Raw genomic sequence first — 13,402 nt, forward strand, 5'->3', positions numbered from 1 at the left:
TTTTTAAAGTGCTGCTTCAAGCTGATGCAGAAATGGCCAAATATCAAGTGGAATGAGATGCTTCATGAAGAACTTTTCAAAAACATATTAGTTAACATGGGCTGTATTTGCTAAAAGACACCACTGTAGCCCTCATCTGTTGTCTTGACTGTCCTGTCCTTGGGCTGCTTTTCTAAGAGATTTGAGATACAATAGCCAGTATAAGAATAGGAAATAATCAATACAAGCAATATTACAAAACACAATAAAAAATAATCTATTTTATTACTTGTACATAAAGTCTCAGTTGATGTGGTAGGTTGCTGTTCTGGGATGATGCACCTTCATACAAAGCTGAAAATTCTGCCCTAGAGATAGAAGTTTATAAAACCAGAAGCCTAGCTACAGTTACGGCAAAAGCCTTTGACACAATATATTTTGGTTTATGACTACTTTGTTCAGGAAAGCTAAAAATATAAACAAACTGGCTACTTCAGAAGAAAACCTTATTCTTGATATGGCCAGAAATGTGTAAAAGAAAAGTTGTTATCTGTTGTGGTTTATCAGTTCTGATTTGGAGTCTCTGTTCATGTCATGATCTCACAGAAGATATCTGGTAAGTAAGATGCAGATATTGCAGCCTGAAGTGTGATTGGTTCAGTTGGGATAAAAATGCTTTCTGAACTGTTTCCAAATATAACTGGTGGAAAAGATGAATAAGTTGGAAACTGACTTTTAAAAATAGAAAGTGTTCTTAAATAACTGCATTTTCCTGTATAAATGTCTGATTGCCGAGGATGTTTCTTTTCATAACTTTGAACTTCAGATACTAATAAGTTAGAGAGATAATGTTTCATTCTGAAGCTACAAAACGGAAATTTGGGGGAAATTGAAACACATGCAAGACTTATTTTTAGCATTCTTTACAGATATGAATAAAAGTTGCTGCTGCCAGTGTGTACCCCACTCCTGGAGTTTTGAGAGAAGGATATAAACTGAGCCATCAACTTCTAGATCAAAAGTCAATAAGAACCAAACATATGAGCAAAATGGGCTTTCTGAAATTCTTTGAAAAATAAATATATTTTTTCTTGATTAGTTGCACTGATTATTTATCCTCTAGATACAGGAATTGTAAAGTTCTGATTGTAATAGTCTTTCATAAAAATATTTCTACACTACACAGCTTTTAGAAATCATTTTGGGAAGTAAAGGCTGGGTAGCAGTATATGACCATTTTATATATATAGATGCATTTACATACAAACACATATCCCTTTCAGGACAAGCAAATCATGTGAAGCTTGGAAAAGGAATAAGAAATAGCAAACAAAAGAAATTAAAAACATGAGATAAGAGGAAAAAAGAGCTATAGCTAAATCTGTATGGTAAATGATATATAACATGATTGTTAGGATATAATAAAAAAAAATTTTGCAATTTTTTGGAAAATACATTTTGAAAGACCTGGGGAGGAATTCCTTAATTAATTTTTCTGAGGGTTTTTTTCCCCCAACGTACCATTTCATCTTTAGAGAGAGAAATTATGTTTGTGCAGCCAGTTTGGAATAGACTCCTTAGATAGATCTATGGGGCACTTGTATTTAGGCATGTGCAGTTCTTTTTTCATATTCTTTCTGGAATATGCTGAACTGGGGATGGCCAGAAAGTTTTCTGGAACTAAATTTTCCAGAGCAGGAGGTGCTGGATATGGTCTCATATCTGAAACGCCACAAAACATCTGGAAGACTGTTGGACATATTGGTTCAGAAGTGCAACTTGTAGCTTTTGCTCTACACTTGAATTACTAAACATGGCACTCAGAGGCCTTTTCAAGCCCTTTGGGTTTCCATGATGCAGCATATTTTTCATACTCTGTGAAAAAATCATCATTACTAAAATAAAGGGACTGAGTACTACTGTGTATTCCACCACTACTTTACGTCTGTACTTATTCCACATGTATTTGGGATGGCAATATATGTTTATATTACTGCCAAATAAAATATCATCTTGAAGGCGGAATTCTAACACAGCAAGGAATTCTGAACTTGTTGGTCCAGCACTCTGACTCAGTATCATTTATAGTTATGGGATTCCTATACATTATGCTTTTCTGTTCTTTTATCCAGATGATCAAGAACAAGTAACTGCCAAAGCTGTCTATCCAGTTAATTCCACAATGAAATCAGTAACATCAGAAGTAGAATTGATTGGCCTTGAATAAAAGCAGAAATGACAGTTAGTGGTGAACATTCCCTCTAGCCCATTAGAAGGAGTATGAAAACCTTAGTAGATGACCCAGGTTGGTGTTTGGTTTTAAGATGGGTGGGAGCTCTCTTTCAGCCTTTTATGAGTGAATATCATATTGGTATTCTGACAGTTCTGTGGCATTGTTGGTGCAAAGTTAAGAAATAGGGTGCACAATTTTTTTGTGTGTTTTTTCCTGGTGTACCTCATTTTAAAGCAGACAGCCATGTTAATGGAAGTGTAAGAAAGATTATACTGTACAAAATGCAGCCTTGAGGCTTTCCACATGCTTTTAAAATATACAGTCATCTAAGCAATTATACAAGTTTAACTTTCTCGGTGCTTAGTTAATATAGGCAATAGAGTATTTCAGGCTGTGAATGAACCTCGTAGACCAATTTTCTGGTACAATATGGTTTCTAGCTTTTGAATGAAATGCATTGCTGCTTCTTTGTTTACCCCTTTGTTTTCATTTTTCTGTTCTTTTCCTTTGTCATTCATTCTGCTTTCCCTTTCTCTGTTTCTTTAGGAAACATGCCTTGAATTGCCACCGAATGAAACCTGCTCTTTTCAGTGTGCTATGTGATATTAAAGAAAAAACAGGTTTGTTGGCATTTTCATTTATTTTTTACTTGAAAATGTAACAGTTCCAGCTAATGAACTGGATAAATATAGTTGATATACAACAGTTCTCTTGCTCCTTAAGCTGATATTTGAAACATGGTCATGGAATTAATTAGGACTTTAGCAGCCTAAATCTCGGTATAGGATTCTTTCCTAAATTATTAGTAAACTGAATATTTTCAGGCTACAAAGTATTGTGCAACGTTGTGCAATAGTTTGTGTTTGGTTTTGAACAAAATACTAAGGTTCAGAAAAAGACTTTTGTTTCTCTTGCCATTTTAAAATAACCACAAACAGGTACCTAGTATATTTTCCTCAGTCAAGAAATCAGACTGGCATCAACCTGCATTTACTGTTCCTCTCTCCATGCTAACTTTATTAATGGCATTTATTTAAGATCACCCACTGTTATCAGCTGTACACTGACAAGTGATGTTCAATCACTTTTTTCAATATTTTACTTTGTTATATTAAACCTTTTGTGTTTTTTCTTCTCTTGATTGAATTTGAATTCAGTATGAAGATTGTTATATGTAAAACTAACCTTTTTACAGACAAACCTAATTTTATGGGATAAACAACTTGTTGAACACCAAAGGCCACAATGGAAATGTCTTGCTCTAGAGAGCTGTATGGCTAATTTGTATAATTTAATTTCTGTATAATGAATATAATTTGCATATCATTCATATTAACACAGTCACCATGATAATGGCAGGTGATGCCTTTTATGCTGTGTCTGGCATAAAATCGTTTAGCAGTCTCAGGTGACACGACATAAAGATCTGTAAATAGCAGATAATGTTGGCTGTCATTTGGGCTGGAGGGCTTCTAAAATTCATATGAATGACATATCTCACACACTGCTTTTCTCTTTTCAGTGAATAATTCACGTGTGCTTGCAAATAAGTTACATGAAGGTTTTTAGCCTGTCCTTCATCCCAGAGAATGGTTTAAGTAATGAGTAGCTGCTTACCTGGAATGAATGCTTAGTTAACTGAGAGTTATAGCTAGTGGTTAGATTATCTTCTGGCCATATGGAATTAACACATGAATTAGTTACTTTTGTGGACCAAATATAAAAGAGGACAGGGCTTCTCTACTTCTAATAATTACATAGAACAAGGAAAATTGTCATACAGGAATGAAAAAAGTTGCCTGTTCTGAAACCCCCTTCTGAATAACTGTTCATATAAATCTTCTCTTTCTTTGCTTATTCTAGAATGAGCACTTGGGGTGGCTCCACATGGGGCATCTCTGACATTTCTGAGTCAGCCCTGTACCTTTCTGAACTCAGTGTTTCTCTTTGGCATCCAAACTAATTTATTTCTGGCTGAGTGGTGGCTCTACAGAACTATACTTAACCCAAATTTCCAAGAGATGTTCAAGATCTCATTGGAACTTGGAGGTAGGCTGTTCTTCCATGAGTGGAAACTTGCTTCATTCTGCTTTCTGGATTTTCCTCCTTTCTCACAGAAATTAAGTTGTGGTGGTTTCATGGTATTGCTTCTCTACAGGTTTAATAAATGCAGCAGAGGAATGACATCCTGCTGGCAAGGTCCCTTGCCAGTTTTGTAGGTCCCCCTCCTAGTTATGAATATAGATGTTTTGAATGTCAAACAGAAAACACCATAACTAGAGATGTAGCTTTGGTTAAATGCTTTTCTTTGTTTCCTCCTATTAATCAGTTGGAAGGGCACTGATTGCCTTATGTGCTATTCTCTGTGTTTCAGAGCATTGGTGGTAAGAATTACCACAGTTAATTGAAACCATTTCTAAGGATTTGGTGAGCAAAAAGAATGGGTGTGTGATAGGGATATTAGTATCGTAATAGCTGCACAAGAGTATTATTGAGTCCTTTCTCAGTGGGATTTGCATGGGATATTTTTGTGACGGATTGTAACTTTTACACCACATTCATTTATTTCTCGTTCTAATGATAATGCTCAGAATAAGTGGTTTCAAAGGAATTGCCCCACTTTTGTCTTAAATCCACAAACATTCTTTTTATCACATAACTCTAAGCATCGTTTTACATTTCTTACCTTTCCACATGAAACACATATGACCTTTAAGTGTTCAAAGTGATACGTGAATTTCAATAATCCTAATACTGTGTAAAATAAACATATAATTATCCCTATATAAACTAGTACCTTACCTGAAACTCTTACCTCACAATTGAGATAAGATTTTACAGGAGATAGCTCATTCTTCTAAATGGGAAATAAGTAGCTAAGAACTGAGGAGTGGTATAATAGTGGCTTTTTTTTCTGTGATCAATATACTCATCTTTCTATCTGCTAGCTCATTTTACAGGTATTTTTAAAAAAAGGTTTTTCATAACTTGGTAAACCAGGGATTGTCAGGTTGTGCTGCTGGACCACATGTAACCCTGTCAAAACTTGCTTTGGGTTTTGCTCCTTGTTTTGCCTGGGCCAAGTTGCAGTGGGCAGTTGCTGTATCACAAAGTTTGAGAACCTCTGTGATGCATAGATTAATGTGTAATTATTAAAAATAAGTGAAATACTGATTTCTTATCCAACTCCAATGAAATTAGTGTTATTCATATAAAGAGAATTACACCAATTCTTGTATCATTTTAGGGGTTCAAGTACTTTCAGAACCCTGGTATTTGACCACTGAAATAAAGAAGAAACAAGAAATGGGCATATACATGATGAAAAACAGTATGCTTCTCCCATTCCCTTACGTTCTGTCAATATTGGTATCTAGCCATAGCTATAATGCTACATTTGTCTATTGTTCACTCAGATCAGATACATTTTATTAATTTGCTGAGACCAGGGGTTCATGTAAGATTTTAGCGGCCAAAATTCAAGTGATTTTGCAAATTTTGTGACACATATATTATACAATGACATGTAATGCAGGTAAGTAAGCTATGTTTTTTTCCAGGTAACCGAATCGTAAGAGACAGGCCAATGAAAGACAGTATTCTTGGTGGCTTTCCCCCTTTGAAATGCCATGTGTTCCTTAGAAGAGAAGAGTCAGCATTGGCTATATTGATTTTCTGAGCCTTTTCTAGTCTATAGAAACACTGTACAAAAAGGAACCTGGGCATGTTTGTATTAAATAAGAACTTTATTGGTAGCATATTTTCTTTCTTATGACAGCAGTTGCCTTTTATGGCAGGATAGCTCTGCAAAATTAGGAGAATGTGTCTGTTTAAATTTCTCTCTCTTTTCCCACAGCTGAAAAGGCACTGATTCAAAACCTCTACTTAATGAAATGCGCTTCCTGCTAGAATTTACCTCTCTGGCTGGGCAATTTGTGTTTTTTAAAACCCTCAAGTTGAAATTCATTTTAATCTGAACATATTTGGACAAGGGATTGCAGCCCCATAGTTACAGAGGATTTGTTTAGGTCTCATAGGTTTTTGAATGTCTGATGGCCTGTCTGTTCCTTATTTAAATTATGGGGAGCAGATGTTATAGCTTTGAGCAAACAAAGACCTGGTCATACTGTAGCATTAGGGCTGATGCTCAGCTTTAACTGTTTAGGGGCCCAAGCTTGTTCTTAACTTTGAATCAATGTAAAGTATTTGGCTTTTTGTTTGTGTTCCCTTGTCTATCTTTTTAACCCTTGCTATCTTTTTAACATCTGCATTCTTACCATTAACATTGTAAGAACAAAACAGTGTGGTGGTTCTCTGTCACAAAATGCATTCTATTATTCCCATTTATACATTCTGATCATTCCTTTGCATTTTGGTTCTCATTTTTAAACTTCTGAATTAATACAGCGTTGTTGTATTAATTTTAATAAGTGCCCCTATTGTGTTTTATGAGGCCGGGATATCATCAGAATATTCTGGTCCCTGAATGTCATGGTACACAGTATTCTTATTTTCTTTCTTTAGTAAGGAAATACTGAAAATGAAATGGGTTGAAATAATTGCAGACGGTTGTGCTAATACAAAAATGGAAACTGGTATGGCCTAGATATGTCTATGAAGCAATTCCATGTGGACTGTGGTAACCATATCACATTTTCAGCAACCATGGTAAAATGTTGTGGCCATGTTTATTCTAAGGAAAATAGAAAAGTAAGAAACAGAATTATTTTACATCTTAATGCTTGAGTGTACCGATCAGTAACAAGAGGAAATAACTGTATTCAACAAAATATGCTTTTTGGCTACAACACTACTGTCTGGAAAACAGGGAATCATTGGAAATACAGATATTTCTTTCTTTCTTTTTTTAAAAAAGCACTAATATAAGATGAAATTAATACAGTATATGTACTAGAGGAAGGAGTTCAAAATAGGGTGTGGAGAAGAACGTACTGCAGCATAACTACTGGAACGATCCTGCCCTTTTAGCTAGATTTTCAGATTTTGTCCATGCAAATTCAGTATTGAAATCTTATCTGGCTCCAATTGTAAGTGCTACCAATAGTTCAGACATCTCCTTGGAATTAGCTGGGTCTGAAATAATTTTAGCTGTCTTTATGAGAGTTGGATGGAAAACTTCTTGAAATTAAAAATCCTGTTTTTGTTATTCATTGCAACAGGATAGACTGTAAAGCATTTTCTTTGTATAAAATGCTCATTGGCAGAAAGCAGGGTACAGCAATAGAAACATCCTTGCCAATACCGTTGAAAAGTGTGAGTAGTTGTAGGAGTACAATAAAGAGCTATGTAAAAGGTTAAAATAGCTTTGGAGAAAATATATATTACCTCGTCTCCTCCTCACTGTTGTCACCATATTACATTAGTTTAGAGTTGCTTATGGCCAATCAAATAATCTCTATTTTAATCACGTAAAGAGATGCTTTGTTATTGTTTTAACAATAGACAGAGTTTATTTATTTATTTATTAAATTTCTCCCCCGCCCATCTCCCCCCAGTGAGGGACTCTGGGCGACTCACACAAAACATTAAAACCGTAAATATATATAAATACATAAAACCTCAAAATGTAAAAAAACATGACTAAAAAAAGGAAAAGGAGAGTTAGTGGGAGATGGGTGCTGAATCCTTCTCTTTCTGTTATTTTACCATCCCTGAGCCTATTGTTCCAATCACTGCGCTCTCATTCAAGAAGTGAGTAATAAAGAAAAGAGACTAGAATAATAGGCGTGAGGAAAATAAACTGATAGAACTAGAAAGGCTCTTTGCTTATTAGCTTGTCAAAAGAGGACCAGCTGTGTTCTGTGTAAATAGGGTAGAAATATGAAAATGCAGGTCTGCCACCTTTGTCCCAGCATTTATCCCATATAATGTAACTTATTTACTGATATCTGAGACCTGAGCAGAACAGCTTGATGTATGTCAACTAAGATAGTTTTGGTATCTTGTTTTGTTTTGTAGAACTTTCTCTAGTCCTGTGATTGCCATTTGGATGCCTTTCATTGCAGTGAGTTGAAAAAGAGGGGGGAAAAAGCCCAGCTATGAGTCAGAGATGTAACTGTTTTACACCCAGTTAGATGCTAAAATTATCTTCCATCTTTATAAATGCATACCCCATGCATTTCAGTACAGGTAGTCTCTGGGTTAAGAACACCGGGTTTACAGACCCATAATTAAGATCGGAGCCAATTGTAGCAAAATTTGAGTTAAATATACAGTGGTTCAAATTAATTACACAATACTACTTATACAGTATTATATAATAATACTGTTCTGGTTTACATATAAATTCGATTTAAGGACAGACCTTGGGAACTGGGGACTACCTGCAGTGGTAATACCATTTTAACAACATTAAATATGCCATGCAGCTTGATCCTGGGTGTGCCTACTCAGAAACCTTACACAGAAAGATACGTTTTTACATCTCTATTTTAACCTTGCAAAGCAAATTAAAATGTTTATAAAATAAAGAGGCTCCACTGAACTTTAATGTGGCATTCTCCAAAGTAAAAGTACATAGGACTTTACATTAGCTGGGTGAAATCAGAATGTTCAGTGTTTTTAGAAGGCAGCTCATTTTTAACTGGAACTGTGTTTTGAACTGAGCAAGGACAACACGCTCAGTGGCCGAGTCAGGTCATTTCTATGCTGTGATTTATGGTATCATCTAGGGTCATCCAACCATTGTTGTGCCAAAATAACAGTAATGCAGACAGGTTTTATATTATTTGAACAATGGCTGATTAATGATATGAAGATACTGTACATGAAGTTCACTCTTGTGGACATGTTCACAGAATACATAAGCTGCTGAGATCTATGTTAATTAAAGTGCCTTCTACCTCATGTGAATAGCAACAGATGAGCTATTAAAGGGAGGCCTCTACCTGAAACTCTTGCTGTTCATAGAAGATAAGTTTATATTATTTATTTTATTAATATTTCAAATTTAGTCATCGCCCATCTCAAGAGTGACTCTGGGCGGTTTACAGTAAAACAAGAATAAATATTAATTAAAATACGATAAAAATGTTCATACATAAATAATGTTTTCCAAGATACTGATGGTAAATAAAGGTTATTAGCCTATGGGAGCATCTTCTAGATGTCAGCCACCCCTGGGGTTGGTTGCCCCTCTCGCCCCACGCAAGTTGGCAGAGTCAGGTCTTCACACCTTTCCAGAAGGTCAGGAGAGTAGGTTGCTGAAGAGATTCTACTTTCTTACCTTGCATGGAAGTGCAGCTGAGGGTGGATAGTAACAGTGAAATCCTGAGGGATGGGATAAGGTGAGAAAATCTTCAGGGGACCAAGTGGAAAGTTCTCCAATTTCTTATATCCCTTGTTCTACATTAAGATTTATAAAACATGCTTTAGGCAGGTTTTGCAGTATGATAATTCTGTATATATCCCTCAAACCTCTCTGAGCTAAAAATCTTACCACTTCCTTTAATGACATGTACTACTGTCTTCCTAATATCAAGTTGTCTTCCACAGAATTTAAAGAAACTATAGTCAAGTAGTAGTTGGTTGAAGTGTGAACTATTACATCAGTTATATTGGCACGAGCATCCTGTATCTGCTGCTTGCATATTTCAGTTAATATATTTTTCCTTTCCGCTAACAAAAAATGTTCCATCATAAGCCAGGAATATGAGCCCTGCTGCTTTATTGCCGTATGGAAGAGAAAAATCTGGATTGGAAAATGAGCCTAAACAAATTGCATATCATTCTTGTTTTGGCACCGGTGCTCTCATACAGTTCATTACAGCACTGCAGCATGTTAATTAATGATATGTAAATATATTGCAATGATTGCATTTGCATATTGATTGAGGTCTCAGTACCTTAGGTTGTGATGTGTTTTAATTAAGAGCTAATTAGAAATGATGGGAATTTCACTTGGCTCAGTCTAATTATTTTCCATTTTAATGAATATGTAGAGAGTGTTATGATTAGGAATCAGAACAATCCATGGCATGTTAGTGTATACGACTGCACAGGTTCTTGGGGTTTATGGTGCTCACAATTGTCCATTAAAAACATCCATAAAAATTAGGGCTGCCAACCAATTGAAAGATTTCTTGAACTATTACTAATTTAATTGATTAATTAGATGATTGGGATAAATATTAAAGTAATTGGTTCAAGTAATATTTTGAGGTTATTTAATGAAGATAGCAGTTTCTCTCCACTAATTAACAGAGACAAATCTACTCTTTTGTTTGGAAAAAATATTACCTAGCTCTCTTGCATAGTAACTTGAGTTAACATGCAATAAAAAACCCACATTGTTGGCTGTAATGAACGATTTAATTTAATGCTTTAGGCCTTAATAAAAATTATTCATGAATTAGAGGTCCTGAGCTTTTTTTTTTTTTTAAAGGTTGTGTAGAAGTTTGATGATCTGAATAGTCATAGGAACACTTAGAATCCAAGTGTGTAGATTCTCTCAATGCTCTGATACAACAGATGGTATTGCAATAATGGATATAACATAGAAATAGCCAGTGGTGTTGCTACACTGGTGACAACATTTATTGGAAATAACCTCCAAAAATCTGTAACTGGGTTCTGTTTCTTTTAATATTAATTTGGTGCTTTCAGGTCATTCGACTCCTGGCAAATGCCTGAATGTATCCCTGAAATTTTCTTGGTACTATTTTTGGAAGTGGCTTGCCATTTCCTTCTTCCTTGGGCTGAGAGGGAGTGTCTGGCCCAAAGTCACCCAGCTGGCTTTGAGAAAAGCATGCTTTATATGGTCATAGCTGTTATAATAATAATATACTATTATTGCTGCTATATATGTTCCATATTTAGAGCTATCATTGACCAGTCCGGTCTTCAGCTACCCCTTTTCCCAGGTGGATATTGTCATTGCTCAGCCATTTCTATTTCTTGGGATCCAGCTGGCTAGGAAAGGATAAACAGGAGGTTGAGATTCTGATTACTGTTGCTAGCCTACTTTGTAATCTCCATGTTAATAGTTATGGGAGTCTGTACCTTGCTTGCTTTTGCAAAGCCATTACGCTCATACAGTTCCAACAGGCTTATGGCATGGATGATGGACCTGGACTTGGGCTGCTTTTGTAATATGTATACGTCTATGTGATTTGATGGTTTTGTTTTTGTTTCTTTGTAAACTGCCTTGAGCTGCTTGAAGTAGGGCAGTATAGAAATCTTCTTGGGTTCTTGGTGTTCTCTGAGCTTGGTTTTCTTCTTGCAGAAGTTTGATTACCAGATTAGGCAACATCATCAGTGCTCAACTTTACATGCCATTTTGACCTTTGAAGAAAAGTGATATGAAAATGAGATTTAGAAAAAATGGTTTGCCAGGCACTCCTTATGTCTTCTGTCATCCGTAGACTGACAAAAGCCCAGACAGCCTTGTAATTGCCCTACTTTGTGTCAGCTGTTTGCATCTTTTTTCACTGAAGGAGGTGGCATGAAACTGCTTTCTAGTTTCTGTTTTAAAAATTCAATCTCTGAATTTACCTAATCCTCTAATTTAAAGAGAAGAGAGTCTTTAGAAGTTATGTACCAATATTTACCTTAATGATTAGGAGTTTTTGCTCTCTTGAAGTGCTACTTCATACTGTTATTTACTGTGTAAATAATTCATTCCACATATCATATCTATATAGAATTCAGGTACCCAGTTTATAGTTGGTGATAGAATATAGGTAGTCCTCAGCTTACGACCTTTGTTCAGCGATTGTTCAAAGTTACAATGGTACTGAATGAATGGTGGTTATGACTGGTCCTCGGAGATCTGGCTGTCCCAGCACCCCTGTGGTCACATGATTGCAATCTGGGTGCTTAGCAACCTGTTTGCACTTACAGTCAGTTGCCAAGTGCCCTGTGATCATGTGATCACCATTTGCAACCTTCCATGCTGGCTTCCCCAGAAAGTCAAAAGAGAAGCTGGCAGGAAAGATTCCAAGTCATTGGGGTAAGTCTCCCCCACCCGCACAATCTTCCCCAGCCCCTCTACGCTCACACCGGCCACTCAGACATCCCCGCATACCATCCCCAGACTCCACGCTGGCCACTCACACCCCCCCATGTACCTGTGGCGCCTCTCGTGCACCCTCCCTGACCCGCACAGCACCTTTCGCGCATCTCGCACACCCTCCCCGACCCATGTGGCATCTCTTGCGTGCCCCTATGCACCTTCCCTGACCCACACCGCACCTCCATGCACCCTCCCTGACCTGTGTGGCGCCTCTTGTGCACCCTCCCTGACCTGCACCACACCTCTGTGAATCTTCTTCGACCCACATGGTGCCTCTCATGCAACCTCTCTGGGGTGCATGGCTCCTTGCGCAACCATGTAGACCCAGGTGGCGTTTCTCATGCAACCTTTGCACAGCCTCCCTGACCTGTACCACACCTCCGTGCACCCTCCCCAACCTGTGCGTCCCCTCTCACACAACCCCGCACACCCTCCCCAACCCCTGCGCACCCTCCCCAACCCACCTATTTGACCCTCCCCCAGAACCCCACCCACCTTCTCACTCCCCCACCTGGCAGCAGCTACTGTACCTGCCTGCCTGGGACTTGAAAGTTCCCACTGGCTTCCCCGCTGACTCTGGTTGTGGGAAGCCGGCAGGAAGTTGCCTCGCCTAATGACTGTGGGATTCAGTTAACAATGGCAACCGGGACTACGGGGATTACCATTGCTAAGCGATCCAGTAATGCTTTGTGACCACATCGCTTAACGATGGACATTCTGGTCCCAATTGCCATCGTAAGTTGAGGACTACCTGTATTAACCTTTACAGGAATTTGTTTTGTGTTGACACAACAACTGGCAGTACCTAGATGACCTTGGCTTATCTTAAAAGATAATCAGTGTCAGCCCTGATTAGTACTTGGATAGGAGACCATCAGGAAATCTGAGGGTTGTAGATTGGATTAGGAAGTTTAAAAAAAATGACAAAAGAAGAAAATGGCAAACCACTTCCATATTGTTGCTAAGAAAATACATTGATGTGCCCATGTAGTCATCAGGGCTTGAGCTCAGTTTGAGGGAATTTTATTACAGATGTGTGGAATGTATATGGCTATATGAGAAATGGCACTGACCTTAAAATATTCTGAAGAGACTACTGGTAATTATATGTAATTTTCGAAGATGGCATTTTACTGTAATGTTTTTAATAATGCTAC

The 13,402-nt window shown here is 37.3% G+C and overlaps 1 protein-coding gene across 1 annotated transcript in view; it reads left to right on the forward strand.

Annotated features, from left to right (window-relative positions):
* PBX4 (PBX homeobox 4) overlaps positions 1–13,402 on the forward strand; it is a 41,885-nt gene that overhangs the window by 16,558 nt on the left and 11,925 nt on the right. The window contains exon 2 of the mRNA XM_088137901.1: positions 2,759–2,832. Within this exon, the coding sequence (XP_087994027.1) occupies positions 2,759–2,832 (74 nt within the window). The remainder of the gene's footprint in view (positions 1–2,758; positions 2,833–13,402) is intronic.

This window comes from Python bivittatus, unplaced genomic scaffold (assembly GCF_059951505.1).
Source record: "Python bivittatus isolate LINGU-HERP-01145 unplaced genomic scaffold, Pbiv_v1 ctg000220_np1212, whole genome shotgun sequence".
In the NCBI taxonomy this organism is placed as follows: Eukaryota; Metazoa; Chordata; class Lepidosauria; order Squamata; family Pythonidae; genus Python; species Python bivittatus.